Below are 21514 nucleotides of genomic sequence, written 5' to 3'. Positions count from 1 at the left end.
TGACAGGCTGTTTGTATACTGTCTGGTGGGTATTTCCCAGGTGAAAACACAGTTGTAATTGTTACATGGTCAATATTCCTAACTTCAGATTCAGAAATGACACATGCATACAAATTGGCTAATCATATTCAGTAAATCAGAACCTTTCCAATGATACCTCACATGCCCATCTTGCATAAAATACATCTTATGTATGCCATATTCATATCATAAGCATATTTCTATGAAGAATACGGGTCGTAATGTCACACCCCATCCAAAGACCTTGCCTCGTAGCATAGACGGCCCTGGTGTGTGACAAAGGACCAGCCAACACACTGTAGAGATGATTTGAGAAGGTTTAGCTGCTGTATGGCTCTCAAATGTGTTCCTAGACAACCCCTTGACAGGATACCACCTTGTGGAAGAGAGGAAAGAGGTGGTCACTTGGTGATATGTAAGAAAACTATTGAGAAAGATGCTGCTGTCATGGAAACAGATGCCAATGGAGCAAACCCCATGCCCTTAACCAGCTGGAGGTACAGTGCTGGGCATGTGCCCAGCTAAGCTTATCAGCGCCCCTGAGCGCAGTGCAGCTTTTGGGGTGTCAGTGTCTCTGGGGTAGGGGCTTTGCTCTTGTGCTATGCCTGGGAGCCTGTCTTAGTGGGCCAGTAGAAAGGCCCAGAAATGTATACTTGCCTAGGGAGGGGTTAATCTGGCCCTGGCCATGTGCCACCATTGCCCTTCTAGGCTGTTAGACTTATGTGCCACAAGGCTCAGGTGACGGGCCTCCCCCTGACACCCTGATGGCCAGCTCCCTCCCCTCCCCGCTCCAGGAGTCTGCGATGTCCAGGCCCTCCCTCCACCCCCAGGAGTCTGTGATGGCCAGAGTCCCCTCCCCCCAGGAACATGTGATGGCCGGACCTTCTCCCCCGCGGGTCTGTGACGGCCAGAACCCTGCCTCCCCTGCCAGGAGCTGCGATGGCCAGGCTCCCCTCCGCCCAGGAGCTGTGATGACCAGACCTTCTCCTTCGCGGGAGACTCTGATAGCCAGGCCCTCCATCCCTTGGGACTCAGGACCCCCTCACCCCCCACCCCATGATGGCCAGGACCTCCCCAACCCCTTGGCATGCTGTGACTTTGTTGGGGGCAGCAGGAGGGAGATGGGCCTTGTTTTCTTTCCTTGGGGGTGCAGCAAGCAAATCCCAGCGCCCTTGCTGGCCTGGAGCTGGCTGCCTGCCCACAGTTAGGAAGAACAGAGGAATGAGACTCCGTTTGGGCAGCTCTGTGCATAATGCCCAAATATAGACATTTTGCTGGGTCCCAAGAAGCCAGCTTTGGAACCAGACTCGGCAGCCAGCAGCATCTGCAGCTAATGTGGGGGTGTGAGCCTGACCCAGCCATCTGCTGCAGGGCTCAGCTGAATGAGCAGCAAAGCCTGGCCAGGGAGGGGCCACTTTGGCCTGGTACTGCCCTGAGCCAACCTTGCCCAGTGAGCTGGCTGGCTATATGTTTGCACACACATGCATGGGAGTGTCTGGGTATAGGTGGGGGCTGAACATATGTGTTTCTGTGTGCATGTGTACACTCAGGCATGTGTCTGTGTGTACCGGGGTGTCCACATGGCAAACTCTTATGTGGCGTTCCTGCCACCCGGCTAATGGCTAAAGAACTACGGTTCCCACCGGCATTTTGTTAAATGGGGCCTTTTCCATGATCCCCTCTGAAAACTCCTCTCGTATATGTGAGCTAAGCCCAGGGCCTGAATGGGTAGCAACAGCCTCACTGTGAGTGCTGGAAAATACAAAAGGCCGACAAGGAAGGGTCCACCCCACCCCCTGCCAGCCGTTTAAGGGCTCATTGGCTAGGGCAAGCCATTCTGGGACTAACCTGTCAGGTGGGGGCCTGGCAGTCAGCGGCCTCCTCCCAGCACAGGGTGGGGCTGACATGCCCATGCTGATGTTTTGGGCTCAGCCTTTGGTCCCATTGCCAGGGACGGGCTGTCCCAGTGGGGCAGAGGAGTAGCTCTGCAGTGACTCTGTTCTTGCTTGGAAAGGACCCAGAGGACAGTGTTGGGTAAGTGCTTGTTTCCCTGTAGGGTTCTTTCACCTGAGGGTGTGTGTGTGTACGCTGAGTGTGAATGTGCTGTGAATGGATGTGCTGTGTTGCTGTGGGTGTGTTGGGACTGGGTATGCTGGGTGTGGGTGTGGGTGCCCTCTAAGTGGGTATATGGGAAGCGGGTGTGCTGGGAGCAGATGTGCTGGGAGTGGGTGTGGGTTCTGAACGGCTGTGCTGGGTGTGGGTGTGCTGGGTGTGGGTGTGCAGGAAGTGGGTGTTCGAGAAGTGGGTGTGCTGGGAGTGGGTGTGTGCTCTGAGTGGGTGTGCTGGGAGTGGATGTGAGCTCTGAGCAAGTGTGCGGGAAGCAGGTGTGTGGGAAGCGAGTGTGCTGGGTGTGGGTGTGCTGGGTGTGGGTGTGCGGGAAGCGGGTGTGCTGGGTGTGGGTGTGGATGCCCTCTAAGTGGGTGTATGGGAAGCGGGTGTGCTGGGAGCAGGTGTGCTGGGAGTGGGTGTGGGTTCTGAATGGGTGTGCTGGGTGTGGGTGTGCTGGGAGTGGGTGTGCAGGAAGTGGGTATGGTGGGTGTGGGTGTGAGCTCTGAGCAGGTGAGCTGGGTGTGGGTGTGCAGGAAGCAGGTGTGCTGGGAGTGGGTGTACAGGAAGCTCTGAGCGGGTGTGCTGGGTGTGAGTGTGCTGGGTGTGGGTGTGCACTCTGAGTGGGTGTGGGTGTGCTGGGTGTGGGTGTGTGGGAAGTGGGTCTGCTGGGAGTGCTGGGTGTGGGTGTGCTGGGTATGGATATGTGGGAAGTGGGTGTGCTGGGTGTGGCTGTGCTCTGAGCGAGTGTACTGGGAGTGGGTGTGCGCTCTGAGCGGGTGTGCAGGAAGTGGGTGTGCTGGGTGTGCACTCTGAGCAGGTGTGCTGGGAGTGGGTGTGCAGGAAGCGGGTGTGCTGGGTGTCTGTGGGTTGTGTGGAAGGGGAGCTAAGCTGCAGCGGTGGCTTTGCGCCCGGTTGACACTATGGCCTTGGGAGGTCTCTGAGCTCCAGAGCCAGAGCCCCGTGCTGCGATAGTGCTTCCCCTCCTGATGGTCATCGACCCACCTTCGCCCTCCACCCCTGCTGCAGGACGTTCAGCACCAAATCTCTGCTTCTCCTGGACACTGTAGAAAGGCTGCTCCTGCCATGAGACTCTGTGGGTTGGTCCTCCATTGGCTGCTCGGCTCTGGAGACCTGGGCTCATCTGCTGGATTTAGGTTACCAGGGAAAAATCAGTTTGCAGTTTATGAAGCCTTGACCCAGCCTCCATGCCTGGCCCTGCCATTCATCAAGTGTCTGGAGGACCATAGATTCATAGATATTAAGGTCAGAAGGGACCATTCTGATCATCTAGTCCGACCTCCTGCACAACTCAGGCCACAGAATCTCACCCACCCACTCCTGCGACAAACTTCTCACCTATGTCTGAGCTATTGAAGTCCTCAAATCGTGGTTTAAAGACTTCATGGTTTAAAATCCCTGCAGAACCTCACGGTTAGCTTCTTTGCTTTAATTATCCATGAATGAAAACTCATTGCTTCTGGGTTTCACCGGAGACTCTCCACTGGTCAGTGGCGTGTGTGCCCCTAGGGTGATGAGGTGTCCAGTTGTCAACCAGAACACTCGGTCGAAAGGGGACCCTGGCGGCTCCGGTCAGCACCGCCGACTGAGCTGTTAAAAGACCAGTTGGCAGTGCTGCGGGGCTAAGGCAGGCTGGTCCCTACCTCTCCTGGTACTGCACTATGCGGCGCCCCAGAAGCTGCCAGCAGGCCCGGGTCCTAGATGGGGGGCCATGGAGCTCCGCATGCTGTAGCCCCTGCCCCAAGCACTGGGAACTGGCCAATGGGACCTTGGGGGGCGGTGCCTGCAGGCGAGAGCGGCGTGTAGAGCCTCCTGCTCCCCCCGACCTAGGACCCGGATCTGCTGCCAGGAGAGGCAGGCAGCCTGCCTTAGTCCCACTGACTGGGAGCCGCCTGAGATAAGCCCATGCACCAACCCTGAGCCCCAACCTCCAAACCTGGAGCACCCTCCTGCACCCCAAACCCTTCATTCCCAGTCCCACCCCAGAGCCCTCACCCCCTCCTGCACCCCAACCTCCTGCCACAACCGCTGCCCCCTCCCACACTCCAAATCCCTTGGCCCCACCCCCCAACCTGAAGCCCCCTCCTGCACCCTAAACCCCTCATCCCTAGCCCCACCCCAGAGCCCACACTCCCAGCCGGAGCTCTGACCCCCTCCCACACCCCAACTTCCTCCCCCAGCCCGGAGCCCCATCCTGCACCCTGAGTCCCTCATTTCTGGCCCCATCCTGGAGCCTGCACCCTCCAGTTAGAGCCCTCACCACCTCCCATATCTCAACCCCTTGCCTCAGCCCAATGAAAGTGAGTGAGGGGAGAGCAAGCCACCAAGGGAGGGGGAATGTAGTGAGCAGGGGGTGGGGCCTCAGGGCAGGGGTGGAGTTAGGGTGTTTGGTTTTTGTGACTAGAAAGTTGGCAGCCCTACCCCCAGTTTGCACTGGGCAAGCAAGGAGCCTCCAATCACGGCCCTTTACTTTGCACTGGTTAAGGTTTGCCCAGCAGCTCTGGAGTTTCCCAGCAGCTGAGCAATTATCTAAATGTGCCGGGAATCCCCAGCATCCCCCATCAGGAGAAGGAGTTTCCTGCCAACAACCAGCCTGAGCAGCAGAATTCCTGTGGGGAGGGGAGCACCCATTTAAACGCCGGTTTACACAAGGAACAATGTGTCCCAAATCAGTGGTGTGCACAGATGCAAGTTTTCTCCTGTGCAAATTCTCCCTGGTGGCCACTGGCACACCCACAGCCTGGGCCCATCTTCACCTGCAGCCAAGGGCAGGCGTCCTGTGGATGTAGCGCTTCCCTGCTTTGGTAAACTCTGCAGTAAGCCCCAAGTGGGCTGTTTCCTCCCAACCCCAGAGCCATCCATACTGATCACAAGCAGCGTTTGGTGAGCTTTATTAGTGACACGGTGGGTGATGTTGTACATGGTGCAAACATGTTTTACCGTCACAGAGGACAGAGCTGAGAATGGCTGCGGTGTTTGCTTGTAGCTTCACACTTTCAGTGTATTCTCCACAATGTCCTTCCCTTCCTGCCTGGCAGGATGGCGCCTCCACTGGGTAGTTCCAGGGGAACGTGACTTGGCTTCTGTTTATAAATCAGCATCTCCAGCACTTAAAAAGCCCTTTGCAGACACTAATGAAACTCTCCCCCACCCCCCTGAGATGGGCATTAGTCCCTTGTTATACTGAGAGACACTGAAGCAGTGAGGCTACGTGACTTTGCTAGGGCTACAGGGAGTCAGCATCAGTGGTGGGTTAGAACTGAGCTGTTCCTGGCTCTGAGGTCTACGCTCCATTCGTTAGCACACACTACCTATGCCACTGGGACAAGACAGCTCAGAGTGTGGGGTGGGCAGGTAACTTGTACTCTGTGCAGTAGCAGAGCACGCAACATTGTCCCTGACATCTTCAAGATGCTGCTGGCAGGTCTTTTGAGTGGGTTACTCATGAGCATCAGTGGGTGTTGGGCCAGCTCAGTGACTGGGTCTTGCTCTGTCGGGCCACAGGGAGATCAGGGATTGGCGCCTTTTGAGGTCCCCAGACCTGATGTGGGGTCTCAGATGGATGCAGTGTCAACATGCTTATCCTCTGGGGGGGATGGGAGCTTATTGTGCTGCTCCACAGCACCTTGTTTGGCCAAGCTAGGGTCAGGCCCATCCAGCCGCCTAGCAAGCTTCGGTGTAAACCACTTGTCAGGGTGTGTCAGGCGTCCCCAGCTGTGCCCGGTCTCCAGAGGCTGGGAGTCTGTTGCAACTCCCAGTGCAAAGTCTAGCTCAGGCCCTCAGCTATGGAGATCCCTGGTTGATCGCTGGTGTCAGCCAAGAGGGCAGCTGCCACATGCGACCCTGAAGGAGGCAGGTGTCGTGTGTCTGACACTCACATGAGAACTTGGGGTGTTGGTCAGACCTGAAAGCAGGGTGGTTTCATTTCTCATTGGCCAGCCTGGCAGGCCATTCACTCCTCACCAGCTTAGAGCAAGTCACGCTTGGCAGCCTACCTGTGCAGTGTGTGAGAGCCTGAGCTCGCTGCAGATTGTTCCCACCGTCCGATGGCAGAATGACGACACCAGCCCTCAGCAGGGAGAAGTGAGAACAGAGCCCCTCCATAACAATCAGGGCCTGTGGCCTAGGGCTGGCATTCTGCTTCCATGTGCCCTGCCCGGCTTGCCCACTGCACCATGCAGCATCTGGGCCCCCACCAAGCCTTGAGCCCACTGTGCTCACACTGGCTGTACCAAGCGGCTGCAAGGCCCAGTCCCAGGCGACCAAGCACAGCAAGGCAGACGGGGCCCCATCTGAGCACACCTGCATATTGATCAACACATTGGCAGGGCTGTGCCTTGGGCTGGCCGCGCGGGCTGCCCCCTTTTAGAAACTGGGACTTGCAGGACCTCAGATTCCTGGACTCCTGGCTCCTGGACTTGGGTGCAGCTACAGGCACCAGCAGGTGAGTCAGGCATAGGCGCTGACTCCATGGGTGCTTCAGGGCTGGAGCACCCATGGGGAAAAATTAGTGGGTGCTTAGCACCCACCAGCAGCCAGCTCCTCCCCCTCCCAGCACCTCATGCCCTCCTGCTGCCCCACCGATCAACTCCTTCCCCTCCCTCCCAGTGCCTCCCGCCCGCTGCAATCAGCTGTTCCGCGGCATGCAGGAGCCGCAGGGGAGTGGGAGGAGCGGGGAGAGGGGGAAGAAATGGGTGGGAAGAAATGGGGCAGGGGAAGGGGTGGAGTGGGGGCGGGGCCTAGTGCAGAGCAGGGTTTGAGCACCCCCTAGGCAAGGAAGCAGCCGGTGCCTGTGGAGTCAGGTGCTACCTTGTGACATGGAGCAGTGGGAGGTTCCCCTCATGCTGATGTGTTATTGCCCCTCAGTTCATCGCATCCAGGGTCAGGAGGGCCACGGGCCAGCAGCACGTCAACAGTCCCTGCTTTCTCATCGCTGGCCGTCCGGCGGGACTCTGAGAACAGCCTAGCCTGGGACAGCACTCCCCTGGGGCCCTACCCTGGGCTTTGGGGAACTGCCCCCTCCCCAGAGAACAGTTCTCAGGGCGCTCCTCTCCCTGACAATGGTGACTTAGAGTACCTGGTGTACTGTGAAAATGACACAGTACGTGGCCAAAGAGGATTTAAAGGCACACAAAGCGATGAGCCCAGAGAACGGGCGCAGATAGGCGGGCGTGGGGCATAAAGCTCCAGCTAAACACCTTCCACAAGAGCAGACCCCAGGGTGTGATTCCCTAGATCCCCCTGCTCCACTGACACAGACCCTCCCCCGCTCCTCAGGTGCAACCCCCCCACCCCCCGTTCCTCTGGCACAGACCCTCCCCCACTCCTCTGACACAGACCCTCCCCTGCTCCTCAGGTGCAAACCCCCCTCTGGTCCTCTGACACAGACCCTCCCCCCGCTCCTCATGTGCAACCCCCCCTCCTCTGGCACAGACCCCCCCGCTCCTCAGGTGCAACCCCCCCATCTGGCACAGACCCCCCCCTCGAGCCACTGGAGAAGACGTCCCCCCTCACTCTAGTGGCGCAGACTCCCCTGCTTCTGCTCCACCAGCACAGACCCACCCTCCCCTGCTGCACTGACAGACACCCCCTCCACCGGCACACAGGGCCCTCATCCCCACACACCTATTCATTCCACGCTGAGGTGCACAACAGGCAACTCTGAGCATTAACCCTGAGCTATCTCTTCCGGGGGGTAGAGGCCCTTGGAAAGCAGCACTGCAGCTGCGGCCATTCCTGTGCTAAAGCCGCGCAAATATCCTGGGAGTTCCAAGCCCCCTCGGAAAGTTACCGCCTGTGAAGCCAATAGCGAGACAATCCATTGTCCTGTGCCCCTGAGAAAAGCAGAGCGTGCACCAGCCGGGCTGGGCTGCCACTGAGGTACATGTGCTAGCGCCACCTCTGACCCTGCCCTCCACTGCAGTGGGCTGAGGGACAGGGGTTTGGGGCATGCACACAGCCCCACGGCCATCGACAAGCTGAGCTAGAGCACACACATGTCACATGCAACGTGAGGGATCTGGGTTTGCTGGGCTATAGCCTGCAGGCCAAGCAAATCCTGCCCAGTGTTTCCCTCGTGGACAGCTGGGTCTGAAAACCAGAAACAGTGTTCTCTCAGCAAAACCCTGCTTTCTGCTTGCCAGTCCTGAAGCCACATCCTGTGGTGTCCAGCACTAAGGGCAGAAGCACAGTGACAGCAGGATCAGTCATGTAAAGCATGGCACTAGACAGTGGCTGCACTGAGCCCTGACGATCCTGGGAGGAGGTGACATCCCTGGGCCAGCCCTCTGCAAACTTCAGTTATTTCTTTGCACAAAATATCAGCATCAGGTGCATCTCCCCAGCCCCCCAACACATTCAGCTAATACTGTCTGTGGCAGTCAGCATCTCTCCCTGTACACCGTACGCTCCCTTTTCCTTTTCAGGGCACTGGAGATCCTGAACCTGCAGAGAGGTGGCAATTCATTTCTGCCCCAAGCATTCTCCTGAGTTTGGCTCTGTGTCACTCCAGACAATGTCCCGCTGCCAGTTCTCCCCAACAGACTCCAAGCCGAGAGCAAAGCAAGGCTCTTTGGGATGCAGGTCACTGTCTGCGTGCTGTTCTGTAGTGGCAGAGCCACGCAATTCTGGAGATGTGGACCCAGACATTCAGGGACATCCATCCTGCATCTGCTGCACTTGGTAACTACCTCATGCTCCAAACTCTGTCAGCAGAAATAGGAACAAACACCCTCCCCCCATTCCTGCAACCCTGCTCCCATCTTGCACTGGCACGTCGCATGCTGGTGCTGGCTAAAAGAAAGAGCTTTAAGATTTTAAAGAATGTAAAAATGAATACCAGGTCTGCCGCACACACTGCATCCAATGACCCCAGGGCCCTTCTCAGGGCTGCCCCCCTTAGTTGGACCCCACAGAGAACACTGCTCCTCCAGCTCTGGGGCAGGCAGGTGGACACTGCAGAGTCCCCAAGGACTGGTCATGTAAACAGTCATGAGAAAGGCAAACGTCCTATTTTCTGCCACAGGTCTCATCCATGCGGGAGATCCAGCTTCCATATCCTATTGCAATAATTTTGGGACCTCCACCTGCCAAGATAAAAGGGTCGGTTACCCTTCGGCACAGGACTGGAACCAGGGGGTTACTGGAACAGGTTGGGCTTGTTTATTTTTAAATGAATTGAGCGTGAGCCAGGTGTTGCATAAGTAGCCATGAGGAGTGACTCTCTCTCCAGTGGGCAGGCAGCAGCAGCAGCTCAGGGCTCTTTTCCCTGTCCCAGCTCGAGAGGGTCGAGGGGAATTCAGTCTCCATGGGCCGTTCAGTCTGTGCCTCTCACTGATGCCAGAAAACCAGTTGCAATATGGGCAACTCAGGTGGGGCCTGCAATTCCCCAAGCCTTTACTGTGAGACAGAGCATCCCATGACCATTCACCTGAGTCACCAGCCTTTACACTTGACACTAACAGGAGATCTCTGTCCTCACATTGAGCCAGCCAGAGCCTGTGGTGTACCATCTGAGCTCAGACAACAGCACTGGGCTGAGATGGCGAAAAAGACAGATGTTCACCCCACTAACACCTGGGAGGCCTCAGCTGGGTCCCATGGCACATGCCTCTGGGTACTACACTGAGCACATGCCCAGTTATCTGTGGCTGGGTTATTGAGGGAGAAGCTGGAGAAAATCCTCAAGTTCATAGTGTGGAGATGCCCCAGAGACTCAGTGCCCATGGGCCTGGGGAATCTGGGCTCATCCACTCTCGGCCGGTGACTCACTGGAGGTTTCAGGCTCTTGAGCTCATCTGAAGCCAAGTCCCCCAGCAACTGGCCGTTGACTTAAATGGGGCGGGACCAGAATTTGGATGCTGGAAAGAATATAGCAAAACTGCTCTCGAGCCTTCAGCCAGTTGCTTTGGGGTTACTGGGCTTTGATGAGGCAAACGGCAAGAGGATCTCGGGAACTGACTAATGTGCCAGAATTCCGTCCCAGAGGCTGGTTCCGATTGGCTGGCACATGGAGACTCTCCAAAGCAGGTTAAGCCTCCCTTATTCAGTACTTGGGTGACATGAACGTGGTGTCCAAATGTGCTTGGACTCAAACGCTGGGGTGGGGGTGGGGGGAAGGAATCTAAAGCTAGACCTGAAATCTTGGGTCACCCAATGAACCTGGTAATGTTCTGTGGAGATCCCAGCTCCTCAGCCCCTCACTTGCCTTCTTTAGCTGTTTGACATTGCTGGATCGAATGGCCGCCAACAGCTGGTCCCTTGAGTTCTTCTCCTGAGCAGGAAGTGCCTTCTCCACCATCTTCCTCTGGGTGGCTGGAGAGAGAGAATTCCTTATATTTTCATTGATCAGGGGTGGGGCTAGTGGAGGTGGGGGTGGGGGAGGTGCAGCCGGAGGTCCACCCTTCTTAGGAGAACTTTTAGGGGAAGACCATGGGGAAGATTTTGGGGATGACTGTGGTGAAGGCTTGGGGGACCCCTTTAGCAAGCCGCCTGCCTTTGGAACCTCTAGTAGATCCTTCTTCTCACTACGTTCCTGAACCTGCTTCTGCTCCTGCAGGCGTTTCTGCCTCTGCTTGTCCATGTTCCTACTCAGCAGGTTTGTGACTGTCATGCGGGGACCTGCCAGTTCAAAATGATAGCCCAGCTTCAGGAGGGTGGTGTTCTCCTTTAGCAGCTTGGCTATCTCCATCTCTGTTTTCCCCCCGCAGATGTGTCTTTGATTATGGAAACGCAGCTCTGTCAGGGTGTTGTTCTGCAGCAGCGCACGGAAGATGGCCAGGATCCCTTTACCTGTGATGTGGTTAGAGTCCAGATTGATGCTGGTTAGTGTCTTGTTTGACTTCAACATAATGGCGATGGCAAATGCGACATGGTCATCAGCATGGGTATTGGCCAGTGAAAACACTTTGACCACGGTGTTAAATTCCAAGGCCTCTGTAAAGCGCACCAGGATTTCACTGGTGATGCAGTCGGAGTTATTGACATTGACTTCCGTCATCTCTGGGTCATTATTCTTCACTCTTTCTAAGGGCTCATCAAAGATACTGGAAGCTGCTTCTTCCTCTTCCTTGGTCTGGCTTGGGGGGCTATCCACAGGTTTTGAGGGGCTGTTTTCTGGGATCTGTTTAGGCCCTGTCTCTGGTGACAGAGGAGCCTTTTCCTCAGTGACTCCTCTGGAGTCTGTAAGTGATTTCTCCTTACCATCAACCTTTGAGTATTTCTTTAAAGATGAACAACTTTCTTCTTCTTTACTCTCCTTTTCTCTCTTTTCTTCTCCTTTTCTATTCCTTCCTAGCTCTTTCTTTGGTGCTGCACTCTTCTCTTCTTCCTTTCTGTCCTTTCCTAGCTCTTTCTTTGGTGCTGCACTCTTCTCTTCTTCCTTTCTGTGCTTTCCTAGCTCTTTCTTTGGTGCTGCAGTCTTCTCTTCTTCCTTTCTGTCCTTTCCTAGATCTTTCTTTGGTGCTGCACTCTTCTCTTCTTCCTTTCTGTCCTTTCCTATGAGTTTTTTGTCCATGGCCTTGTCTTTGTCCTTGGGGACCTTTTCTCCTTTGGGTTTCTCATTGCATTTACTCTCTAGTTCTTCCTTCTCTTTGTAACTTGTTCTCTGAGCACATTCTCCTTTGTTACGTTCTTTTCCCAGATCAAAGTCTCGTTTCCTGACAAGGTCTTGGGAACGAGCTTCCTTGCCCTTTCCTTCCAGATTCCTGGGGTCTTTCTTCCTCTCTGCTGGCATCCCTTCCTAATGAGAAAGAAAATTAGAGGAAGAAACAACAAACTATTAGATACAACTCTATGACATTATCTGATTAAAATATAACCATATAGATCATTGTTGCAACCACTGTTATATATTTGCAGCAAATATTGTACAAAGGCTGTCGAGCGAGGTGTCTATGAAAAGGTTATGATTTGCTCTTTATGATTATTCTATCTGTATGCATGTATCATTTTTGTATGTGAAGTTATAAGTATTGGCTCTATACCTGGATTTCAAATGTTTGTTCCTGGGGGAACACCCACAAAGTAATTAGACAGCACATCCTGGAGGACTATTCAAATGGAGTGAAAAGAAAAGGAGGACTTGTGGCACCTTAGAAACTAACAAATTTATTTGAGCATAAGCTTTCATGAGCTACAGCTCACTTCATCGGATGCATGGTCTGTAGCTCACGAAAGCTTATGCTCAAATAAATTTGTTAGTCTCTAAGGTGCCACAAGTCCTCCTTTTCTTTTTGAGAATACAGACTAACATGGCTGCTACTCTGAAACCTGCCAAATGGAGTGGCCCATCGAGAGAACATTGAATGACAATGGAGCCTGGCAGACGCCCTCTGCACTGAGCGGAATGTCCTGCTGTGACTAGGCGACGTGCCTGGACATGGGACTTGCCCAGGTGACTCCAAACGCCATGTTGCTGCTGTAATTTTCCACAGTAAGAACAATGGGATGCCCTCCACAGGGCAAAAGCTATAAAAGGCCCTGGAAACATCTCCATTGGGTCTTCAATCCTGCGTCTTGCCTCTGGAGGAGCTTTGCTACAAACTGAAGCTCTGAACAAAGGACTAATGACCCATCCAAACTGTGGATGTACTCCCAAGACTTGACTTTAGTCAGCAATTTATTCCATCACTGCTACAAACCTGAGCCAAGAACTTTGCCATTACTGTATGTAATTGATTCCATTTAACCAATTTTAACTCTCATCTTTCTTTCTTTCTTTTTATAAATAAACCTTTAGATTTTAGTTAATAAGAATTGGCTGTAGCGCGTACTTGGGTAAGGTCTGAAACATTCATTAACCTGGGAGGTAATGTGTCAGATCCTTTGGGATTGGCAAAACCTTTTCTTTTATACGATGAAATAAGATTTACAGAAATTTTCATCATATTTGACATGGGTAACTGGATGGAGGCCTGAGGCTGGATCATAGAATCATAGACTCACAGAATATCAGGATTGGAAGGGACCTCAGGAGGTCATCTAGTCCAACCCCCTGCTAAAAGCAGGGCCAATCCCCAACTAAATCATCCCAGCCAGGGCTTTGTCAAGCCAGGCCTTAAAAACCTCTAAGGAAGGAGATTCCACCACCTCCCTAGGTCACGCATTCCAGTACTTCACCACCCTCCTAGTGAAAACGTTTTTCTTAATATCCAACCTAAACCTCCCCCACTGCAACTTGAGACCATTACTCCTTATTCTGTCATCTGCTACCACTGAGAACAATCTAGATCCATCCTCTTTGGAACCCCCTTTCAGGTAGTTGAAAGCAGCGATCAAATCCCCCCTCATTCTTCTCTTCTGCAGACTAAACAATCCCAGTTCCCTCAGCCTCTCCTCATAAGTCATGTGCTCCAGCCCCCTAATCATTTTTGTTGCCCTCTGCTGGACGCTTTCCAATTTTTCCACATCCTTCTTGTAGTGTGGGGCCCAAACCTGGACACAGTACTCCAGATGAGGCCTCACCAATGTTGAATAGAGGGGAATGATCACGTCCCTCGATCTGCTGGCAATGCCCCTACTTATACAGCCCAAAATGCCATTGGCCTTCTTGGCAACAAGGGCACACTGTTGACTCATATCCAGCTTCTCCTCCACTGTCACCCCTAGGTCCTTTTCTGCAGAACTGCTGCCTAGCCATTTGGTCCCTAGTCTGTAGCGGTGATGGGATTCTTCCGTCTTAAGTGCAGGACTCTGCACTTGTCCTTGTTGAACCTCATCAGATTTCTTTTGGCCCAATCCTCTAATTTGTCTAGGGCCCTCTGTATCCTATCCCTACCCTCCAGCGTATCTACCTCTCCTCCCAGTTTAGTGTCATCTGCAAACTTGCTGAGAGTGCAGTCCACGCCATCCTCCAGATCATAAATGAAGATATTGAACAAAACCGGCCCCAGGACTGACTGTTGGGGTGCTCCGCTTGATACCAACAAATGACAGTGATGAAGAAGCAAAGGACAAATTCTACCTTAGACTACAGGTGGAGTTAGAGAGAGTACCACGCAACAACCCAACTATCATCATGGAAGACCTGAATGCCAAGGTTGGTAAGGACAACACAAACAATGCCAGAGCAATGGGAAGACATGGGTGTGGCAGCGTGAATGAAAACAGAGAGAGACTTGTTGATCTCTGCAATATGATCGACTGAGTCATCGGTGGAACCCTATTTCAATATCATGAAATTCACAAGATGACATGGTGTTCTCAAAATGGCAGAGATAAGAACCAGATTGACCATTTGATGATTAATGGCAAATGGTGACGCTCACTGACAGATGTGAAAGTGAGAAGGGGAGCAGAGTTGGCAGTGATCACCACCTTGTGACAGCCTCCATCAAGCTAAAACTGAGAAGTGTGGGTCCACCAAACAAGGGACATAAACATTATCACGTTAACAAGTAAAAGGTCCCTGAAATACAGAAAACCTTCATTCTGCAGTTAAAGAACAGGTTTCAGGCACTTGCAGACGATGAAGAGGAGGGGAACACAGATGAGGGGATCAACAAGAAGTGGGGCAAAGTAATAAAAATCAGTAAACAGAGCAGAGAAGCCTGTCTAGGCTACAAGCAGAAGAGAAGGAAGGAGTGGATTACACCCAGCATATGGAATGCCATAGAAACCAGATGAGTTCTGAAGAAAAAAGTTTTAGACACAAAAATCCCAGAAGCTAAAGGACAAATACCACAAGCAGTATAGGAAGGCACACCGAGAGGTCAAGGTCCGCTTGTGAGAGCGGACAAACAACATTATATTGATAATCTGGCAACACAAGCCCAGGATGAAGCTACTTGTGGTGAACAAGGAACTGTCTAAAAAAAAGACCGGACTTATCAGTCCAAATGGCAGACACCAAGAAACACACTCATCAGGGACAAACAAGGCCACTCACTGACAACAGAAAAAGAACAAGGAATATGCTGGACAGAGCACTTCAAGGAATTGCTGAACAGGGAGCCACCTAAAGAGGAAGCAAACATCTGGAAGGCAGAAGAAGATCTTGATATCAACACAGACACTAGAATTAAGGAAGAGATAATCCACACCACCAAATCCTTAAAAAATGTGAAAGCTCCTGATAGGGACAAGGACACTTGAATGCAGAATTGTTCAATGTAAATCCTGAGTTAGCAGAATCTATCCTGGCCCCTCTATTCCCATCAGTCTGGGAAAGGGAAAAAGTGCCAGATGAGTGGAACAATGGGGTTATAGTGAAGATACCATAGAAAGATGCTCTCAGTGATTGTAATAACTGGCATGGTATCACACTTTTACCTGTGCCAAGCAAGGTATTGTGTACACAAGGTATTGTGTAAGTTCATAGTCCCGTGTATATCAGAGGCAGTTGATAGCATTCTCAGAAAAGAGCAAGCCGGTTTTTGGAAAGGGCGTGGATGGACATACCAGATCTTCACTCTACAAAACATAATATAATAATGCTCAGAATGGCAATGGCAACTCTACATAAAATTCATAGACTTTAAGAAGACTTTTGATAGCATTCAGAGGACCAGCCTATGGCGTATTCTGCAGGCATATGAAATCCCCCTCCATATAATCAACATAATCAAAAGCTTCTATTCCAACTTTACATGCAGTGTTGAGCACAGTGAGCTGTTTTGAAGTCAAAACAGGAGTACGTCAGGGGTGTGTCATGTCTGCAATCCTCTTCAACATTGCCATTGACTGGGTAATGTGGTGTACAACAGAAGACATGCCAAGAGGCATCAGATGGACACCCTTCTCATTCCTTGAAGACCTGGAATTCTCAGATCATCTCGGTCTCCTAACACATACCCAACTCCATATGCAAGAAAAAACAACCTGACTCAATACATTCAGCCAGCAAATTGGACTGAAAATCAACCATAAGAAGACAGATATCGTGACCCTTAATATTGCCTCACCATCACCAGTATGGATAGAGGACCACATTCTCACCAATGTAGAAACAGTCACATACTTGGGCAGCACCATCAGCCAGGATGGCGGAACAAGCCAGGACATCCGGTACAGAATCAGTAAAGCAGGAACATCTTCAGAAGCTTAAATACAGTCTGGAAATCATCAAAATACAACACCAAAACCAAACTCAAGATTTATCAGAGCTGCGTTTATACTATATAGTACAGAATGCTGGGGAATGAGAAAGTATGACAAGTCCAAACTGTCTTCATTCCACACAACCTGCCTCAGAAAAATCCTCCCTATATTTTGGCCCAGAACAATCTCAAACCAAGTTCTATTAACACAGTGCAGCCAAGAAGATATGAGCACCATTATTGCCAGGAGGTGCTGGAGATGGATTGGCCATGTGTTCTATTGGAAACTGATTCCATCACCAGAGTGGCAATAAGATGGACACCTGAAGGCAAGCGAAAATGAGGCCGCTTGAAAACAACCTGGTGAAGAGCTGTGGAAGCTGAGCTAAAAATCCTGGGGCACAGCTGGGGAACCATTGAAAGACTTGCCAGAAACAGACAGGAGTGGAAGAGCTTCGTCGCTGCCCCAAATGCCAGAGGGTACTAACTGACTAATATAATTAATGCCAAACAACATGGATTTATAGAAATAGATCCTGCCAAACTATTTTTTTTTGAGGAGATGACAAGTTTGGTTGATAATAATAGTGCTGATGTAATTTAGTGTTGATGTAATTAACTTACACTTCTGTAAGGTGTTTGATTTGGAACCGTACCAGATTTTGATTACAAAACTAGAATGATATCAAATTAACCTGGCACACATTAAATGGATTAAAATCTGGCTAAAGATGATCTCAAAATGTAACAGTAAACGGGGAATCATTATTGAGCAAGTGTGTTTCCAGTGGGATCCTACAGGGATTGGTTCTTAGCCCTTTTTAACATTTTTATCAATGACCTGGAAGAAAACATAAAATCATCACTGCTAAAGTTTGCAGATGACACAAAAATTGGAGGAGTGGTGAATAATGGACAGGGCAGGTCACTGATTCATAGTGATCTTGGATCACTTGGTAAACTGCGTGCAAGCAAACTGCATTTTAATAAGGCTAAATGCAAATGTATCCATCTAGGAACAAAGAACTTAGGCCATGCTTACAGGGTGGGGGATTCTATCCCAGGAAGCAGTGATTCTGAAAAAGATTTGGGGATCCCGGTGGATAATCCATCTGAACATGAGCTCCCAGTGCAATGCTGTGGCCAAAAGGGCTAATGCCCAAACAGGGGAATTTCCAGTAGGAGTAGAGAGATTATTTTACCTCTGTGTTTGCTAACTGCTGCTGGAATACTGTGTCCAGTTCAGGTGTCCATAATTCAAGAAGAATGTTGATAAACTGAAGAGCCACAGGAATTATTAAAAGATTAGAAAAGGAGCTCAGTCTATTTAACTTAACAAAAAGAAGGTTAAGATGTGACTTGATTTCAGTCTATAAGTAGCTACATGGGCAACAAATATTTAGCAATGGGCTCTTCGGTCTAGCAGAGAAAGCTATATGATTCCATGGCTGGAAGTTGAAGCTAGACACATTCAGATGGGAAATAGGACATACATTTTTAACACTGAAAGTAATTAACCAATAGAGCAATTTACTAAATGTTGTGGTGGATTCTCCATCACTGGCAATTTTTAAATCAAGATTGGATATTTTTCTAAAATATCTGTTCTAGGAACTATTTTGTGGAAGTTCTATGGCCTGTATTATACAAGAAATTAGACTAGATTATCACAATGGTCCCTTCTGGCTTGGAACCTATGAATCTATAAATTCTTGATCTTTACTAATTCATGTGGCAGTGCGTTCCACAGTCTAATATTCACATGGTGTGAAAATATATTTCCTGTTATCAGTTTTGAATTTCCCATCTTTCATTTTAATTGTATCCCCTTATTCTTCTGTTATGAGAAAGGACAAAAGAAGCTCTCCATCTCCCTTCTCTTGGCTAATTATTTTTTCCTATCCCCATCGCCTTTCTTATGAAACAATCGCAAACTTTTAAATCTTTCTTCATAGGAGAATTTTTCCAGGCCCTTGATCATTCTTGCTGCCCTTCTCTGGATGACCTCTGCTTCTGCAATATCCTGTTGGAGATGGAGAAATCAGTGCTGCACACAGTATCCAGATGAGGCAGCAACTTTGATTTCTATAATGACATTATGAACATTGTGTTTGCTTCTTTGATGACAGATGGACGTTGAGCCAAAGTCTCATTGACTGCAAAGTCTCAACTTCTGCAATGACATCCAGGTCCTATTCCTGACATGATACAGTTAGAATAGCAGCCTGTAAGGTGCCTGAGTATTTCACATTTTCCGCCACGATGGGCATTACTTTGCTTTTATGGACACTGAAATTCATTTGCCATTGTGTTTTTCATTCCCCAAGCTTGTTCGGTCTCTTTGAAGTTCCTCACAGTTCTCTGTGATCCTGATTAACTTAAAGAATTCTGTGTCATCTTCAGATTTTGCTGCCTCACTGCTCATGCCCCTTTCCAGCTGGTTAATAAATCTATTGAACAAGACAGGGCCTAGTACAGAACGTCAGGCCCTCACTGTTTACTTTTTGTCAGAATGAAAATTGGTCAGTTAGTTCTATTCTTTGTTTTGATCCATGACAATACTTCGTCTTTCATTGCATGACTAGCTAGCTTCTTTAGTTGCCTTTTGTGTAGGACCTTGTCAAAGGCCTTTGAAAGTTTAAATTGTCAACCAGTTCTCCTTTATCCACTACTTTACTGACCATTTCAAAGTTTTCTAATAGATTAGCAAAACATGACTTTCCTTAGCAGAAAGGATGCAGTGCTGTTTAGATCTTATATGTAGCACAATCTTACAATTTTATTATTCTATGTTTGATCATAATTTCAACCAATTTACCAGGTACAGATGTAAGGCTTATTGGTCTGTAATTTCTCAGATTGCCTTTAGAACCTTTTATAAATGTTTCTAAATCTCAGTACAACACAAGTTACCCTCCAAGCTTCCATGCTGGAGTGCATGCCTAGAGCAGGGCCTAATAGTGTCCAGCCCCAGCAAGCTAAAGGAACATCGGATTAAGTGGGAGGCTCCCTGCAGCTGTTTGGGACATGTCCAGCTGGGTAGCTCAAGTAAAGCTGTAACATGAGGATGCCATACTGCTTTTGAATGTATCTATTTTTTCTGAGCCTGTCTTCTTCTGACACCTCATTCTCTGATAGTACCTCATCTTAATTACCAGGAAAGAGTGTGTTTGTAGTAAGGAATCTCCTGAACTTCGTCCATGGGGAAGACTGATGCAAAGAAATCATGCTGCTTCTCACCAATGTCCTTATCGTCCTTAGTTGTTCCTAGTCTTTTTAAACTCTGGTGATTCAGCAGACACACTGGTATTTTTGCAGGCTTCCTGCTTCTGACACACTTAAAGAATTTCTTGTAGTTTGTATTTATATTTTTGTGCTCTTCAAAACCCATCTTAGTCTCCCTATTTCCTTGTACAAATATCCTGCTGTTGTTTAGGCTCCTTTTCATTGGCTTTGTGAGGGTTAGATTTCCACATCCTGGAGGATCTCCATTTGACTCAAATAACTTCTCCTGATGTGTTTGCTTTCTTGTGGCTTGGGATTTGTCTCCTATTCTTTATGTGCCTCACAGAGACACAACACAGCCAGTCCACTCAAAGCAAACATACAGGGCAGCTGTTCCACAGCTGCATGGAACCCCATGACCAGACCGCTTGGTGCTTGCACAGCATCCCAGCATCTGTCACTTGGAGACCACATTTGGAGGGGTGGCTTGGGTTGTTTGTTTGTTGGGTGAATTAAAATCCTCCTGTGAATTCTAGGTCTGAGGCAGTTAGTTTAACCCCCATTGTACTCTTCTGTGGTTCGTGAAGTGCAGAGGGACTGCTCCTTAGGATCCTCTGCAGTTAATATGGTTTTGTCTTTGTGCACTACGTAGCTTATGAGGGGTGGGATCAGATCTGTGTGTCACTCATTGATCCTAGGAGAGTTTCTGCCTCCCCTAAGAGTTCAGAAGGGAACAGAGTGGGTTGAGCCTACTGGGGAAGTGGGAAAGGTTTTCTGTCTGAAGACAAGCAAAGAGGAACATTGCCTTGCACTATAGCTAACAGGGAGCGGCCCCACTCCCCCACCCTTGCTCAGAACTTTAACTATATTAATTAACCTGGGTCCCCCTGCTGCTCTGGCCAGCAGGGCTCAGCGCTGCAGGAGGGCAGGAAAGCATGCCCCAGAGGACTTGGCAACACCACAGACTTGTTTCTGAACAGAGTGGCATGGAGGAGTTGGCAGAAGCAGCACCATCACCATGGGCCTTTTGAGGTGTAGGGGAAAGGAGAAGAAACAGGGCTCTGTCTTGCTCTGATGTAGGAATCTGCTAACAGTGGTCTCAGCTGCAGGGAATTCCTGAGCTGCTGGCACCGAACTGCAACCAAAGCCCAGAACCTGGAAATGGGCCAGCACAAAAGCCAAGTCCAAAGACGATTGACCTCTGTGGAAATTTGCAGTCAATGCTGTTCCCCTTCTGTATTATGGGCCAACCCCCAGCTCTGAAGGCCCCTGCCCACAGAGATCTTCGGCTCTGGCTCAGGACCAGTTCCATCCCAACTGTTTCCCTGCTTTGCAATGTGCAGTTCGCAAACATGGGGTTAAATGAATTCCAAAAAGACAGACATTTTTCTGTGGAACAATCTGGCCTGGCTCTAAGTGCATGTGGAGCTGCCCTTGGAGTCTGTTTGTACTTGTAGCATAAACAGATGCCATTTGGGATGGGAGTTCTGTTTATTTCGTTTCGAGACTTCTTGGCTGCCCATCTCAGATCTAAGCAAGCAGCAGAAGGGCATACACCAGACTGAGCAACAGCCCTGCAGCTGCTCCTCCTGCCAATTCCATGTGCTCCAACCTGGAATGCAAACTAGCCACTGCAGCCACCCACCCGGGAGAGGAGATGCTTTGCTGCTCGGGGAGGCAGCTTTGGGGCCTCACCAGCCCACAGTCCAGCTCCTCCTTCTTCTCATTCTGGATGCAGCTGCTGGGAGCAGGCAGCTTGAGTTCACCTTGGGTGGTGGCATTTCCCCTCTCACCAAGGCGAGAGCCCCTTTCTGAGATCTAGGTGGCAACATCTCCAGCTCTGTAACAAATATGGCTAATCTGTGTTGGTTGCTGCCAGACACTTTCTTTGCTTCAAGCAGAAGCAAATGAGGCTCATTCTTGTCTCCAAATCAGGGATCTCAGCAGTAGGCTCTTGAGTTCTCCTGCAGCCATCGTACACCGATCCTGTCCCAACTCCCCAGTAAGGGGCATTTGCATGGTAATATGATCCCTTTGCTCCCATTGGTACCAGTCCCATCGTCAGTAAATGCTTCTCTTTTGCTTCAGGAACCCCCTTCTCCTGC

General features: G+C 50.3%; 1 protein-coding gene and 1 long non-coding RNA gene across 3 annotated transcripts in view; both read right to left on the bottom strand.

Annotated features, from left to right (window-relative positions):
- Window positions 1-5022: 5022 nt before the first annotated feature.
- On the bottom strand, window positions 5023-7589 carry LOC122457129. The gene is made up of 2 exons (XR_006276483.1): window positions 7538-7589; window positions 5023-7488 (listed from the first exon to the last, which is right to left on the bottom strand). It is a non-coding gene; the product is annotated as an uncharacterized LOC122457129 (long non-coding RNA).
- A 976-nt stretch (window positions 7590-8565) lies between these two features.
- The window catches only part of LMOD1 (leiomodin 1), a 42009-nt gene continuing 29060 nt past the window's right edge, over window positions 8566-21514 (bottom strand). The window contains exons 2-4 of one of the 2 annotated variants that reach the window (XM_043500471.1): window positions 11599-11887; window positions 10355-11547; window positions 8566-9233 (exon numbers count right to left, since the gene is read on the bottom strand). In XM_043500471.1, the coding sequence (XP_043356406.1) occupies window positions 9207-9233; window positions 10355-11547; window positions 11599-11887 (1509 nt within the window). In that variant the 3' untranslated portion in view covers window positions 8566-9206. Of the gene's footprint in view, window positions 9234-10354; window positions 11888-21514 lie in introns of both variants that reach the window. The other variant, XM_038380020.2, reaches the window with a different exon arrangement.

The sequence above is a fragment of the Dermochelys coriacea genome, chromosome 21 (assembly GCF_009764565.3).
Source record: "Dermochelys coriacea isolate rDerCor1 chromosome 21, rDerCor1.pri.v4, whole genome shotgun sequence".
Classification (NCBI taxonomy): Eukaryota; Metazoa; Chordata; order Testudines; family Dermochelyidae; genus Dermochelys; species Dermochelys coriacea.
The sequence above is the reverse complement of the archived record's forward strand: the minus strand, read 5'-3'. Positions and strand labels throughout refer to the sequence as shown.